This window comes from Trichomycterus rosablanca, chromosome 12, assembly GCF_030014385.1.
Source record: "Trichomycterus rosablanca isolate fTriRos1 chromosome 12, fTriRos1.hap1, whole genome shotgun sequence".
Lineage (NCBI taxonomy): Eukaryota > Metazoa > Chordata > Actinopteri > Siluriformes > Trichomycteridae > Trichomycterus > Trichomycterus rosablanca.
Window position 1 is genome coordinate 10,999,208 of NC_085999.1, and position 16,510 is coordinate 11,015,717.

General features: G+C 41.3%; 1 protein-coding gene across 1 annotated transcript; it reads right to left on the minus strand.

The window, feature by feature from the left end:
* Nucleotides 1-8,335: 8,335 nt before the first annotated feature.
* On the minus strand, nt 8,336-15,670 carry lacc1 (laccase (multicopper oxidoreductase) domain containing 1). Its single transcript, XM_063005894.1, has 5 exons — nt 15,049-15,670; nt 13,867-14,045; nt 13,166-13,331; nt 9,425-9,650; nt 8,336-9,131 (listed from the first exon to the last, which is right to left on the minus strand). The coding sequence occupies exons 1-5, from the start codon at nt 15,575-15,577 to the stop codon at nt 8,933-8,935; spliced, it is 1,299 nt and encodes a 432-aa protein (XP_062861964.1). The 5' UTR covers nt 15,578-15,670; the 3' UTR covers nt 8,336-8,932.
* Nucleotides 15,671-16,510: the final 840 nt, after the last annotated feature.

Genomic DNA, 16,510 nt, shown 5'->3' on the forward strand with positions numbered 1-16,510 from the left:
GATGCACCGTATGGCACTGTCCCCGTCTTCCTAGCTCGAAGTAAAAAAAAAGATTACTGTTAGGGGTCAAGATTTTCAAAGTGACCCGGAGAACATAAGTGGTTTTTTAGGGTTACAGGGAGAACAGAGGGCCAGAAGCTCACCAGGACCGTACAGGAGCCTCTCCTCTACGAGATGCACCGTATGGCACTGTCCCCGTCCTCCTAGCTCAAAGTTAAAAAAAAGATTACTGTTAGGAGTCAAGATTTTCAAAGTGAACCGGAGAACATAAGTGATTTTTTAGGCTTACAGGGAGAACAGAGGGCCAGAAGCTCGCCTGGACCGCACAGGAGCCTCTCCTTGACTAGACGCACCTTATGGCACTGTCTCCGTCCTCCTAGCTCGAAGTAAAAAAAGATTAGTGTTAGGGGTCAATATTTTCAAAGTGACCTGGATATCACAAGTGGTATTTTAGGGTTACAGCGCGAACAAAAGGCCAGAAGCTCGCCCGGACCACACAGGAACCTCTCCTCTATGAGACGCACCGTATGGCACTGTCCCCGTCCTTCTAGCTCGAAGTAAAAAAAAAGATTACTGTTAGGGGTCAAGATTTTCAAAGTGACCCGGAGAACATAAGTGGTTTTTTAGGGTTACAGCGCGAACAAAAAGCCAGAAGCTCGCCCGGACCGCACAGGGGGCTCTGCTCTACGAGACGCACCGTATGGCACTGTCCCCGTCCTCCTAGCTCGAAGTAAAAAAAAAAGATTACTGTTAGGGGTCAAGATTTTCAAAGTGGCCTGGAGAACATAAGTGGTTTTTTAGGCTTACAGGGAGAACAGAGGGCCAGAAGCTCACCAGGACCGTACAGGAGCCTCTCCTCTACGAGATGCACCGTATGGCACTGTCCCCGTCTTCCTAGCTCGAAGTAAAAAAAAAGATTACTGTTAGGGGTCAAGATTTTCAAAGTGACCCGGAGAACATAAGTGGTTTTTTAGGGTTACAGGGAGAACAGAGGGCCAGAAGCTCACCAGGACCGTACAGGAGCCTCTCCTCTACGAGATGCACCGTATGGCACTGTCCCCGTCCTCCTAGCTCAAAGTTAAAAAAAAGATTACTGTTAGGAGTCAAGATTTTCAAAGTGAACCGGAGAACATAAGTGATTTTTTAGGCTTACAGGGAGAACAGAGGGCCAGAAGCTCGCCTGGACCGCACAGGAGCCTCTCCTTGACTAGACGCACCTTATGGCACTGTCTCCGTCCTCCTAGCTCGAAGTAAAAAAAGATTAGTGTTAGGGGTCAATATTTTCAAAGTGACCTGGATATCACAAGTGGTATTTTAGGGTTACAGCGCGAACAAAAGGCCAGAAGCTCGCCCGGACCACACAGGAACCTCTCCTCTATGAGACGCACCGTATGGCACTGTCCCCGTCCTTCTAGCTCGAAGTAAAAAAAAAGATTACTGTTAGGGGTCAAGATTTTCAAAGTGACCCGGAGAACATAAGTGGTTTTTTAGGGTTACAGCGCGAACAAAAAGCCAGAAGCTCGCCCGGACCGCACAGGGGGCTCTGCTCTACGAGACGCACCGTATGGCACTGTCCCCGTCCTCCTAGCTCGAAGTAAAAAAAAAAAAAGATTACTGTTAGGGGTCAAGATTTTCAAAGTGACCCGGAGAACCTAAGTGGTTTTTTAGGGTTACAGGGAGAACAGAGGGCCAGAAGCTCGCCCGGACAGCACAGGAGCCTCTCCTCTACGAGATGCACCGTATGGCACTGTCCCTGTCCTCCTAGTTTGAAGTAAAAAAAAAATGTTTACTTATAGGGGTCAAGATTTTCAAAGTGACCCGGAGAACATAAGTGGTTTTTTAGGCTTACAGAGAGAACAGAGGGCCAGAAGCTCGCCCAAACCGCACAGGAGCCTCTCCTCTACGAGACGCACCGTATGGCACTGTGCCCGTCCTCCTAGCTCGAAGTAAAAAAAAAAGATTACTGTTAGGTGTCAAGATTTTCAAAGTGACCCGGAGAACATAAGTGGTTTTTTAGGCTTACAGAGAGAACAGAGGGCCAGAAGCTCGCCCGGACCGCATAGGAGCCTCTCCTCTACGAGACGCACCGTATGGCACTGTCCCCGTCCTCCTAGCTCGAAGTAAAAAAAAAAAAAAAGAATACTGTTAGGGGTCAAGATTTTCAAAGTTTCCCGAAGAACATAAGTGGTTTTTCAGGGTTACAGCGCGAACAAAAGGCCAGAAGCTCGCCCGGACCGCACAGGGGGCTCTCGTCTACGAGACGAACCTTATGGCACTGTCCCCGTCCTCCTAGCTCGAAGTAAAAAAAAAAGTTTACTTCTAGGGGTCAGGATTTTCAAAGTGACCCGGAGAACATAAGTGGTTTTTTAGGCTTACAGAGAGAATAGAGGGCCAGAAGCTCGCCCAAACCGCACAGGAGCCTCTCCTCTACGAGACGCACCGTATGGCACTGTCCCCGTCCTCCTAGCTCGAAGTAAAAAAAAGATTACTGTTAGGGGTCAAGATTTTCAAAGTGACTTGGAGTACATAAGTGGTTTTTTAGGGTTACAGCGCGAACAAAAGGCCAGAAGCTCGCCCGGACCGCACAGGGGGCTCTCCTCTATGAGACTCACCGTATGGCACTGTCCCCGTCCTCCTAGCTCGAAGTAAAAAAAAGGATTACTGTTAGGGGTCAAGATTTTCAAAGTGACCTGGAGAACATAAGTGGTTTTTTAGGCTTACAGGGAGAACAGAGGGCCAGAAGCTCGCCTAAACCGCACAGGAGCCTCTCCTCTACGAGACACACCGTATGGCACTGTCCCCGTCCTCCTAGCTCGAAGTAAAAAAAAAAAAGATTACTGTTAGGGGTCAAGATTTTCAAAGTGTCCTGAAGAACATAAGTGGTTTTTTAGGGTTACAGCGCGAACAAAAGGCCAGAAGCTCGCCTGGATCGCACAGGAGCCTCTCCTTTACGAGACGCACCGTATGGCACTCTCCCCGTCCTCCTAGCTTGAAGTAAAAAAAAAGTTTACTGTTAGCGGTAAGGAAGGTGCAGGGTAGCACCCAATACTTGGTGGATTGTGAGGGTTACGGCCCCGAGGAGCGTTCATGGGTACCGGCTCGTCAGATCCTGGACCCTGAACTGGTCCGCGAGTTCCGTAGGAACCAAGCTGCGGGGCTTGGGACCTCGGGAGCTGTTCCTAGAGGGGGGGGGTACTGTTAGGGTGCCTGCGGTAGCTGGCGAACTCACCCCGGGTTCCCGGCGAACCAGGTGTTACAGACCCAAACCCAGTGAGGCATCAAGTAGAAGGGCTGCTAATTAGGGCGATTGCCTGCAGCTGCACCTGGCCTATTTAATCTGCCTGTGTGCAGCAGCGGGCGTTGCACCTTTTGTTTGTGTTGGCCTGTGTAGCCCGGTGGCGAGAACGCCCTCTCGTCCCCATTTTGCAGGGAAAGACGGTAGCCCGGACGGTTTTTAGGCCGTTCGAGATTGTAAGCGCTGTGCTGAGGTATAGTCCTTTGATTTCCTTCATCCTAGGGAAAGTGGTGCGATTTCGCTTAGCCCTCGCGCTGTGTTTATTTATAGCTTTGTGCTTGCTCCCCTGTTGCTAATAGCAGGATTTCAGCGTCTGGTGCCACGCCTCGTCCAGACGGTTATCTTTAGCTTGTGCCTAGTGGCTCTCTATCCTCCAGTTGGCGAGACTGTAGCGCGAACGCCCAGCACCGAAGCGACCGGGGTTCGCGCCTCGCATTCATTTATTATTTAGCTTTTTCTTTTTCAGTCCCCCAGCGCCTTTTAAGCGCTTTTGGCAGGACTGTTGTCATCCTCCAGTTGGCGAGACTGTAGCGCGAACGCCCAGCACCGGAGCGACTGGGGTTCGCGCCTCGCATTCATTTATTATTTTGCCTTTTCTTTTTCAGTTGCCTGCTGAGCTTGCGGCGCAATCGGGGTTCTCCCGATTGCTTTTTTGTTCTGGTTTTTGTCTTTTGCTTTGTTTTTTGTTTCAAAATAATAAATAAAGTTTATTTTTTAAGAATCTGCACCTTGGGTCCTTTCTGCCTCATTACACTGACATGTTGCTGATAGGATCATAAACGGCCACAGCAATGAAGAATTGCCTCAACGAAATAAGAGAAACTCCTGACATGTTGCTGATAGGATCATAAACGGCCACAGCAACGAAGAATTGCCTCACCGAAATAAGAAAAACTCCTGCACGTTTAACCACAGACAATTCAAAAGTTCCTAATGAAATTCTAAACGATGCCACAGTGAAAGAACTTTAAAAATGTTGGACATGTTGCTGATAGGATCATAAACGGCCACAGCAACGAAGAATTGCCTCACCAAAATAAGAAAAACTCCTGCATCTTTAAACACAGACAACTGTAAAGTTCCAAATGCAATTCGAAACAACACCAGCAACCCAGAGAAAAGTGTTAAAACAATTTCTGACAGTGGGTGGGAAATAGCTTTAGTCAAAGAGGTTAATAATATAACAACTATGGTCTTCTTTTACTGTGTTACTGTATGTTCTTATAGTGTATGTTCTTTACACAACTGTTCAAATTTTTTTCAAATTAAAAAACATTGTTATAGAGTTGTTATACACCTGTTCTGTAGTTTTTTCCTTATTTTGTTTTTATTGGTAACATTATTATGCATGCGTTTGGTAAATGTGTATGCAGATGATTTGTGTTTGTAACCATGTCTCTGTTTTTTAGAAACCATCCAGATTACTGCACCTTTTACAGCTGTGTGTGCAGCTGGACTGATTTTGGTATAATGTACATATGTGATTTTCTTTTTCTTTTCAGTTAACCAAAAAAAAAAAAAAAAAATACACCTTTATACACCTGTTCTGGTGTTTTTTCTTATTTCTTATTTATCATACTCTTAACATTGTTATGCATGTCTGCAGGAAATATGTATGTTGTAGTGCCTGGTTTCTATTTTTCAGAAGTTTGACATGCACCATGTCAGCTGGTGTGGTATAAAGGATATAGAGTGTTATGTATTCATTTTGAATATTCTGGTAACGAGGGCGTGAGCTGGGATGGACAGTGATGATAAACAGACATAAAAGCTTGATATTCCTCAATGTAGGATGAATGATAGCTGTCTAGAGTCTGAGTCCATCATATATACATTCGAGATAAATACATTATGCTTTATACCAGCCCAGCTGCCATGGTGCAGCAGTGTGAACTTCTGAAATCTAGGAAAAGGCACCACACATTACACATATTCATATATATGTTTATACACCTGTTCTGTTTTTTTTTTCTTATCTTTATCTTGATCAGGTTGTGTGTGTGTGTGTGTGTGTGTGTGTGTGTGTGTGTGTGTGTGTGTGTGTATGTAGATGTTTTGTTTGTGTGTGCTTATAACCTTTATTCCAGAAAACATCCAGATCGTGTACACCATTGCAGCTGTGTGAGCAACTGGACTGGTTTAATAGAAATAATGCATTGTTGTTTGCTGTTAATAGAAAATGCACCCACTGTTTTAATTGTTCTATGTTTGTTAATGTTCTTTCATGCTCTAAATAGATTTACAGTTTATTATTCCTGCAGGTGGTGCCTGGTTTTTATTTTTTGTTGATGAGTTTTATCTACAGAAATATGTTCTGAGGGCAGAGAGAATAATGACTGTATTAGAGTAATAACCAATTCTTTCTGACCTCAGAACACATTTCTGTAAGTAAAACAACCATGTGCCTATTTTTCAGAAGTTTGATGTGCACCATGTCAGCTGCTCTGGTATAAAGGATATAGAGTGTTATGTATTCATCTGGAATATTCTGGTAACAAGGGCGTGAGCTGGGATGGACAGTGATGCTAAACATATATATATTAATTCAAGATTAATACATTATCCTTTACACCAGCCCAGCTTTTATGGTGCAGTGTGAACTAGGAAAAGCCACATAATATGCCTATAAATGTATATTACCTTTCTATTCTATTCACTATTTAACAGTTGTGGAAAAGGTTGTTATTGTAAGCAATAAAATGTTACAATTATTTAACTGTGCATTTGTGGTTGTGTGTCTTTATGTATAAAGTTTAAATGACATTAAGTATTTCAGAGTTATTTAACATTTATGTTCCGAGTTATGTATCATTCACAGTGAATACATACTGTATGTGTACTGATTTTAAATGATTTATGATTTATCATTTAGATCTGTCTGCATGGGTGATTTTGTGGTTCATGGTGCCCCTGTTGTGTATAGTTACTACAATTTAGTCTAAAGTATACTTTTATTGGGTAGCTTATATGTTGTTTCCAAATTACTTCATTAAAATAAATAAGTACATAGCAAAGGTGACTATACCAAAAATCTGAGAAGAAAGACATTTTGATGTGTGGAACAGTGAATAATTTAGTCATGAGTTCCTCCTAATCATGGAGTATACTTATTCTGTCTCATTAGCTTTTATGCATTAAATGAAATGTTGACATAATTTCTATGGATTTAATAAAGCAATAAGCCACGAGAGACTGTGATTTTATCACGGGGATGACGTTTTTGGCACGACGTGAAGCAAAGTGCCTAAAACTTCTTTCCCCGTGCTAAAATCATAGCAGTAACGCACGGTCTCGAGTGGCTTATTGCTTTTATAAAACGGCGGTCAACATAAAATATAATAAATACAACAATGTTTAATTCATAAATGTATTTATTGTGTATAAACTTACAATAAAGCATTCTTCCGCGATGCCAGGTAGTTCCTTAAAAGTGTTGCTAGGCAACATGAGGGCGAACATAACATTCACTTTTACTTTTCAGTGGTGTATTAATATGGAATGATGTGAGGTGGTCCTAGGTGTGCGTTTATCGGGGATTTTACAACGGCTTCGAACGCGGCTCAGCCAATCAGATTTTAGGACCGGAACTATCCGTTTTATAAAGTGTATTTTATACTGGCTGTTAAGTAGTATTAGCAAATCCATGGATTGTAATGTTTAAAAATGTCATTACCACAGCATGTGACTACCAACAAATAACCTGTTGATGATGAAGACCCATAATAATGGTATTTTCAGTTTCAGTTATCAGTAACTTCTAAAGTCTTCAAAATTAAATAGTGTGATTTTTATAATCAAATTAAAATATGACTATTGAATGTTAAGTGGTTTAAAAATCCTTCTTATAAAACGGATAGTTCCGGTCCTAAAATCTGATTGGCTGAGCCGCTGAGCCACTCGAGACCATGCGTTACTGCTATGATTTTAGCACGGGGAAAGAAGTTTTAGTTAGCTAAAAACGTCATCCCCGTGATAAAATCGCAGTAACGCACGGCCTCTCGTGTTCTATTGCTTTATTTTAAAACGGATAGTTCCGGTCCTAAAATCTGATTGGCTGAGCCGCGTTCGAAGCCGTTGTAAAATCCCCGATAAACTCACACCTATGACCACCTCACATCATTCCATATTAATACGCCACTGAAAAGAAAAAGTTAATGTTATTTTCGCCCTCATGTTGCCTAGCAACACTGTTACTCGAACTACATTGCGTCGCGGAAGAATGCTTTATTGTAAGTTTATACACAATAAATACATTTATGATTAAACACCGTTGTATTTTATTATATTTTATGTTGACCACCGTTTTATAAAAGCAATAAGCCACTCGAGACCGTGCGTTACTGCTATGATTTTATCACGGGGAAAATCACAGTAACGCATGGCCTCTCGTGGCTTATTGCTTTATTATACAACAGTTAGTTCCGACCTTACAATCTGATTGGTTGAGAAGCGTTCTAGCCGTGCTGATATTCGTGACAACAGCACGGTCTTTTCACACCACAATGGTATTACTCCGCTGACGCGTTGCCAGTAACGACAAGCTTCATGCACACAAAAGCGCACGCAGGCGACACAGACTTTTTTTTCCCGGTCACGTTTTAAATCCGTTATCTGATACACAATCCAGTGCACCGTGTAGGGAACATAAATCAATTGTCTAATTCACTATCTAGTGCACTATGTAGGGAACATATATCCGTGATCTGATACACAATCTAGTGCACTATGTAGGGAACATTAATGTGTTTGTAACGCGAACAGTTAGTTAAGCCCTGTTAGCAGCTCCTAGTAGTTCTGTTTTCACCTATATCCTTTGGTGTGTGCGAGAGGTTTTTTTATTTCTTTTTTTCCCTTCGGAGGTTCTTGCCTTCTTCTTCTTGTTCTTCTTACCTCCCTGAAATGAGTTTTTGCAACTTGGGATGTCTGCTTTGTAGTGTTAAACTTCATATTTGTTGTGGAACTACTTTTTGGCGGAAGGTATTGTCAATATTAAAGCAAATTTATTATGAAATTCAGGGCTTCTTTGATTTATTTTCTTTCTTTATTTTGTAAAAACTGTTGTATAAAAGCAATAGCATCTCGTGTTCTATTGCTTAAATAAACAATTATCAGCTGTGCTTTTGAACATACAGAAGTTTTTACATATACATGGTATGTACACGGCCTCTGCAGAGGAGATGCTGAGTGACTGTATCAGTATGGTAATGCAGTGATACATCATTGAGGTAATGTGAGTAACAATAGAGATGTTGCTGCTTTATATAAACGGTGGTTTTGTTTATCGTCATTATATCACAATTACATTTTAATGTTCATGTGAGATTACAGTGAGCAGCGTTTCCTACTGCTGCACCGCAATCACACTCGCATTTTCTGCAGGAAATGCACATCTCTAGTTTTTATTTAGTATTAATCTGTATTATTTTTTTAATTGTTCCTCTCTGAATAATTTCAGTTTGTTTTTCAATCCAAGTGCAAATATATAGGTCACATTTAAGGTGGAAATAAATCTGAAATGATTTATCTTGGTCTGGCATTTTAACAAGAGTTTAAACTTTTTATATCCACTGTATATAGTAAATGCTTTCTGTTTGATAGTTAATCAAACTATTCAAACTGTGTAGCACAATTAAAATTCTAATGATCTGATTGTTTTAATTCATGTGGTTCTTTAATCCCCAGGAAGCCGATCTGAGTGCCAAAGTTGATGCCATCTCTAACATGAGAAAAGAAAAGGTCAGGGTGGCAGGAAGTGCAGAGGGTGATGTTGGGGCTGTCTGTCACTGTGTTATCCTGAATGTGCTCCGGAAGGATCCCGCCTCTCTCCAAGAGTATCCTAATCACATGAGTGTGAGGAATGAAACAATTATTAAACTAAACAAAGGCTTTACATTTACACAGTCCATTGCAACAGTTAAATTTTTATAGTTCACATAGCATTGTTAGCTTTATACACAACTCGTCTCTCCCTTTTTGATAGAAAATGTTAAACAAATGAGTCATTAAAGCTAAATGTCATCAGTTATGTAACAAACAGCAGTAGGTAAATCATATGACGTTCCATTGCTAATAAATTAAATATGAATTACTGCTAGGCTACAGACAACTGACGAGATTTTTTTCTTTTACCTGGTGGCAAGCCTGATATCAACATAAGGCGTGGGTGACCCTGGGTTCCTTACACAGTCTGGGTGGATGGCTTGGAACTTTCTGGCTGAATCTTGTTCCAAAGTGAAACAGCAGGAACCAACAGAAGGGCCTATGACAGCTACCACGCTAGCAAACTCACTGCCAAACTCCTGCATCATGGCATTTACTGTTGCCATAGCAACTCCCATCAGGGTACCCTTCCAGCCTGTAAAAGGAGAGGCAACAAATACAAAATAAGCATCACAGTTAAGACAGTTAAGTGTGAGGTTTTTACCAGCATTTTAACAGAGTATCGAGTTCCCAATAACTGTGCTTATTTACAGAAAGCAATACCATGTGTACAGACAGCTTAAAACATACAGTAGATTCAGAAAGTATTAAAATGTACCCATCAATCTTCACTTAATCCAATACATTATATACAAACCTACGCTATATGGCCAAAGTCTGTTGAAACCCCTTTTAGCCATAACTACTGGTAACAGGTGTATAAAATTATTTAGGAGTACGGGCCATGCTTTCAGCTATAGTGGATGAAGAGTAATTATGAGACAGTAAGGGGTAAGGGAAAAGGAGGGGGGATGCTAAAGTTCAGAGTGGCTCCCTATTTGTGCGGGGCAGAATCACCCCCCTTTTTTATTTAGGAAAACAAGAACGTGAAGATCTGTTAAGAGAATAGGGAGAAAATGGGTGTGAGGATCCACCAAGAAGAGAAGAAGGGAATAATGGGTACAATTTATAGGAAGTCAATTAAGAGTTGGGAGAAGTTTCAGCCGTGTCCATCCTCATAAACCGTAGTTATTCTATTCTAGTTATGCTAACTTTGTGGCAACAGTTTGGGTAAGGCCTTTATCTGATCCAGCATTAGTGTGTTCCTGTGTACAGTGATTGGTCCACAAACACATGGTTAACAAGTTTGGCAGCAAGCGTATCCTAAATGTTAATATACACCTTTAGGATAATTTGGAGCATTGACTTTAAGCCAGGCCTTTTTGTCTAACATCTGTGCCTGACCAAACTAATGCTCTAAATCAGAGGTCACTAACAGGCGGACCGCGGTCCGGATCCAGACCCAGAAGCTGTCCCATACGGACCCGGACCTACAGCCAAAACAGAAAGTTATTATTTGAAACCTGACGGAGCGCTTCTATTTAAACCGGCGCAGCTTTTGTAGTCTTTACGGTAGCGGTTTAGCGGATAAGAAAGTGCACAGACCAATCACGTGACACCACTCAGCCAATCAAGTCTGTGCATTCCAGCCGGTAAACACTGCGACTCTACAGTGCAGACAGATGAGAGAGTTAGAGGCGAGTTACATGTGGAAAGACGGTGGTTTTCAGTTATTTCACCTTTTTTTGTTAAGTACATAACTCCACATGTGTTCATTCATAGTTTTGATGCCTTCAGTGAGAATCTACAATGTAAATAGTCATGAAAATACAGAAAACGCATTGAATGAGAAGGTGTGTCCAAACTTTTGGCCTGTACTGTATATGTTATATATATACAGTATATATATATGTATATACTGTATATATATATATATATATATATATATATATATATATATATATATATATATATATATATACAGTGTATCACAAAAGTGAGTACACCCCTCACATTTCTGCAGATATTTAAGTATATCTTTTCATGGGACAACACTGACAAAATGACACTTTGACACAATGAAAAGTAGTCTGTGTGCAGCTTATATAACAGTGTAAATTTATTCTTCCCTCAAAATAACTCAATATACAGCCATTAATGTCTAAACCACCGGCAACAAAAGTGAGTACACCCCTAAGAGACTACACCCCTAAATGTCCAAATTGAGCACTGCTTGTCATTTTCCCTCCAAAATGTCATGTGATTTGTTAGTGTTACTAGGTCTCAGGTGTGCATAGGGAGCAGGTGTGTTCAATTTAGTAGTACAGCTCTCACACTTTCTCATACTGGTCACTGAAAGTTCCAACATGGCACCTCATGGCAAAGAACTCTCTGAGGATCTTAAAAGACGAATTGTTGCGCTACATGAAGATGGCCAAGGCTACAAGAAGATTGCCAACACCCTGAAACTGAGCTGCAGCACAGTGGCCAAGATCATCCAGCGTTTTAAAAGAGCAGGGTCCACTCAGAACAGAGCTCGCGTTGGTCGTCCAAAGAAGCTGAGTGCACGTGCTCAGCGTCACATCCAACTGCTGTCTTTGAAAGATAGGCGCAGGAGTGCTGTCAGCATTGCTGCAGAGATTGAAAAGGTGGGGGGTCAGCCTGTCAGTGCTCAGACCATACGCCGCACACTACATCAAATTGGTCTGCATGGCTGTCACCCCAGAAGGAAGCTTCTTCTGAAGTCTCTACACAAGAAAGCCCGCAAACAGTTTGCTGAAGACATGTCAACAAAGGACATGGATTACTGGAACCATGTCCTATGGTCTGATGAGACCAAGATTAATTTGTTTGGTTCAGATGGTCTCAAGCATGTGTGGCAGCAATCAGGTGAGGAGTACAAAGATAAGTGTGTCATGCCTACAGTCAAGCATGGTGGTGGGAATGCCATGGTCTGGGGCTGCATGAGTGCAGCAGGTGTTGGGGAGTTACATTTCATTGAGGGACACATGAACTCCAATATGTACTGTGAAATACTGAAGCAGAGCATGATCCCCTCCCTCCGGAAACTGGGTCGCAGGGCAGTGTTCCAGCATGATAATGACCCCAAACACACCTCTAAGACGACCACTGCTTTATTGAAGAGGCTGAGGGTAAAGGTGATGGACTGGCCAAGCATGTCTCCAGACCTAAACCCAATAGAACATCTTTGGGGCATCCTCAAGCGGAAGGTGGAGGAGCGCAAAGTCTCAAATATCCGCCAGCTCCGTGATGTCGTCATGGAGGAGTGGAAAAGCATTCCAGTGGCAACCTGTGAAGCTCTGGTAAACTCCATGCCCAGGAGAGTTAAGGCAGTTCTGGGAAATAATGGTGGCCACACAAAATATTGACACTTCAGGAACTTTCACTAAGGGGTGTACTCACTTTTGTTGCCGGTGGTTTAGACATTAATGGCTGTATATTGAGTTATTTTGAGGGAAGAATAAATTTACACTGTTATATAAGCTGCACACAGACTACTTTTCATTGTGTCAAAGTGTCATTTTGTCAATGTTGTCCCATGAAAAGATATACTTAAATATCTGCAGAAATGTGAGGGGTGTACTCACTTTTGTGATACACTGTATATATGTTATATATAAATAAACATTCCGGACCTTTGCTTCAAGAAATTTTCTCTAACTGGACCTCTTTAAATTTTAGTTGAATACCCCTGCTCTAAATAAACACACATTGTCTTTTGGAAGTGATTTTAAGGGAGGCAACACACTAGAACCAGATGTTCATAGTCAGGTGTCCACATACCAACACACACATAGCTCAAGCTGTAGGGTAACAACCTTTGTACAATTTGTAACATTAACACCCTGACTGGCACTCTGGTCCTGTCTTTTCCAGAAAGTCTCTGGAACAATTAAATCTTTCAAAGAACGAAGAGGGTATTGAATACTGAATTAACCCATTATTTTTCATATGCTTTTAGCCTTTATGGTAAACTCACAATAAGCAGAACTGAAATTATTTCATATTTATATCACTCACAGGAATGGAAACTGCTGTTTACTGTCAGATAGAGATGTGAAAGTAAGAGTTGAATATAAGGTGAGTCACCTGCATGAGCTACTCCAATGACCTTTTTCACAGGGTCAGCGAATAGCAGAGGCATGCAGTCAGCTCCCGGTGCTGCTATAATCACACCTGCTTGATTTGTTACAATGGCATCGTAGCTCTCAGGTTCAGGCTTATTCATTACCCACACATCACTGGCGTGGTTGACCTGAAAGAAAACAGAATTTCTCATTTTAGATCAATAAAATACTTGATAATTTGACTAAAGATCAAAGAAGAAACAAAACTTGCTGCATTTTCATATTTTTAAAAGCTTAACTGCAGGTCTGTAAGAATACTTATAGAATCAAAACATGTAGAATATATCGCAAACATCGTGAACTATTAACCATTAACTATTAACGTGGACACATTTTACGTCACTCAATTTTCCTTCTGTTGCCACACCATATTTTTTAATGTAATTCATTCTAATGTAAGCTGTGGCAGGTGTAGTCTGTACTATAGTACTAAAAACTTTAATTTAGTACTACATACGTTTACAGTACTCACACAGACCCTGGCTTTATACCATAACACCTGTCACAGCTTACATTAGAATAAAAAATATGGTGTGGCAACAGAAAGAAAAATAGAGTCACGTAAAATGTGTCCACAAGAACTCAGAGGTGTCAGTAGATGCTTATATAATCATTCCATTTATAATTAAGTGAGCTCAGAAAAGTATTAGTAGGTAGGTCTACCTTGACAAGGTGGAACTGGCTAGGCTGAAAGCCTGCATGTACACTGAGGCGGCGCAGGTTCTCTGCCACTTCAGCACACGAGTCTCTGCGGCGAGAACTGCTGAACAGGTTTAAAGAGCTCAGAGTGCTGTTGTAGGAAATGCCTCCAGTTCTTGTGGTAAAACCATGGACAAAGAAATCTGGGGAAAAATGGAAGAACATTAAAAAAACTCAGAAATAGCTCTTTACTGCATATTCGTTATGCTGCATTTACATTTATACCGCTTACAGGTTTGCATACACTTGCAAATAACATATATATATATATATATAATGTTTTTTTTATTTCTTTGGGAAGGGCATGCTGAAATTATTTCTGTAATTTAAGTTTTATAATGACACTTAACTTAATTATGATTTATTATGATTATAGCCAGTGCCTTCTCTGTGCACACAGATTCAAGTATCTGGACACCTGACCATAAGCTTCTTGAACATCCTAGTCAGAGTTAATCACCCATTTGCAGCTATAACAACTTCCACTGTTCTGAGAAGGCTTTCCATAACATTTTTAAGTGTGTCTGTGGACATTTGTGTCCATTTACTCAAAAAAGGATCTGTAAGGTAAAGCACTGATACTGGATGAGAAGGTCTAACTTACAATCAGTTTAAGAGTTTATGGCTCCCTGCAGGTTGTGTTTATACTTTATAGATATCACTTCATTAGCACAATCATGGAACAAAAAAGCTTTCCTCAAGCAGTAGCCACAATTGGAAGCGTGTCATTTATTTTACGTAATAAACGTGGCTGTAACACCCCAACTTCTGAGCGACTAGTCTTGCTCGACTTGATCCTCCACCCAGGACTAGAGGAAGACAAGCATCAAGGCTGTTCTCTGTTCTGGCACCCGAGTGGCGGAACAAACTTCCTCTGTCTGTCCGAACATCTGAGTCTCTCGCTGTCTTTAAAAAACAATTAAAACCCCAAAAATTGGTTCTAACAGGTTTTAGCAGATTTGTGTTCTTGGACTGTTGTTTTACTTAATCTAGAGTAATGAAATGTTTACTATGGAACCACTTCTGTAAGTTGCTCTGGATAAGAGTGTCTGCTAAATGCTGAAAATGTAAATGTAAATGCAAACTTAGCCATATAATAAACAAAGCACATTCATTAGTAAGTGTAAAGAGATCTTTGTAATGCACCTGAGATGAATGGAGACTTTAGGATAGTAATATCTCCACGAAGCGCTGGTAGGTGCTGTAGGAAGCTGCTGATCTGCTCTTTAAGATATTCGAGTGTAGTATACGTGGAGGTAAGCTGTGTGGTAGGACAGGCTGTGCAGTCCAACACTGTACTGTAGGTGAAACTGTAGGTCTGAGTAAAAAGCTGCTTTTGACACATCTGCAGCTCAGCAAGCCGAGATTTACAAGTCATCACATGTATAGAACTAACACCCAGTTCATCCGCGGCTTGTTTAAACGAGTACAGCACTGCTACTAAGCTGTTATTCGAGAAAAACTTGAGCCTTGTCTTCAGTTCTGCACACTTCTGCACGAGTGTCGATTCATCGAGCTCCTGAGCGCAGTGCGCGTGCTGCTGGACGATCGTGTAAACAGGCTCGCTCGTGCCCACGCTGATCACGCTGAGTAGTTTCCTCACGCGCTCCTCCAGACACCGGCTGTTTTGAGAGCAGTAAGGATGAACCAGGTCCGCTAGAATCACCTCAGCCATTTTCACCGCTTTTACCGTAGAAAACACTCAACTATATCACACAGCGGCTCCACTGTTTGAAGGTTGTTTTGTCCCGCAAGCATTTCTGTCCAGAGTGACTGTCCCACAGCTTTACATGAAACTGGAAAAGTGAAAGTATATGTAGCCGTGCTAATGCTAGCACTTCCTGAAAGCTAACAGCGCACCGCCCTCTGGAAATTCCTCACCGGACAAGAACAGTACTGAGGAATGTACAGTGACATTAAGGAACAGCTCTGGTCTACTGCAAAAATTATTTATATATAAAATAGAAATGTACATAGACAACTTTATTATAGAGCAGTGGTAGCTCAGTGGTTAAAATATTGGACTAGTAATCATAAGGTTGCCAGATTCATAGGGGTGGCCAGACTGAGACCATTGCTCACACAGGGGTGGCTCAAAAACTAATACCTTTTTATGTGTTTACTCACTCATTTACCATGTAGAATTACATCACGAAGACCCGCATGATAATAATAAGCTTTTTTCTCTCTTAATTTTCCCTGACAAGTGAAAAAACCAAAATATAGCAACCTTAACATTATGAGGAAGAATTTCAAAGATATTCCTTTGCAATACTTGATCATTTGGCCGCCAACTTGTGTGTAATGATGACACTCAATTGAACCCAGAACATGCTAGCGTGAATGCAGGGAAAACACATTTTAATTTTCTTTCAAGAATATGATACAGACTGACCAACACTATTAAGCCAAATCAGCATTGAAAATTGAATTTACTTTTAATAGCCTTCTACAATGCTGGTGCTTCTTAAAACTGAATATTTTCTTTTAAACAGAAGTGTTATGTAAATGCTATTAAATTGTTTTCCAACAAAATCCTCCCCATTTGGCTGATAACCGCCCAATCTGGCAACACTGGAACGCGCAGAGCCAGGTGGGCCTTTACTTG

Excerpts from the sequence above, each read along its gene's own strand:
- lacc1 (XM_063005894.1), bottom strand. The coding sequence starts at position 15,577 with ATGGCTGAGGTGATTCTAGCGGACCTGGTTCATCCTTACTGCTCTCAA. Across the intron at positions 14,046-15,048 it reads AAAGTCTCCATTCATCTCAG|ATTTCTTTGTCCATGGTTTT; the intron begins GTGCATTACAAA and ends ATTTTTCCCCAG. Across the intron at positions 13,332-13,866 it reads GCCAGTTCCACCTTGTCAAG|GTCAACCACGCCAGTGATGT; the intron begins GTAGACCTACCT and ends GTTTTCTTTCAG.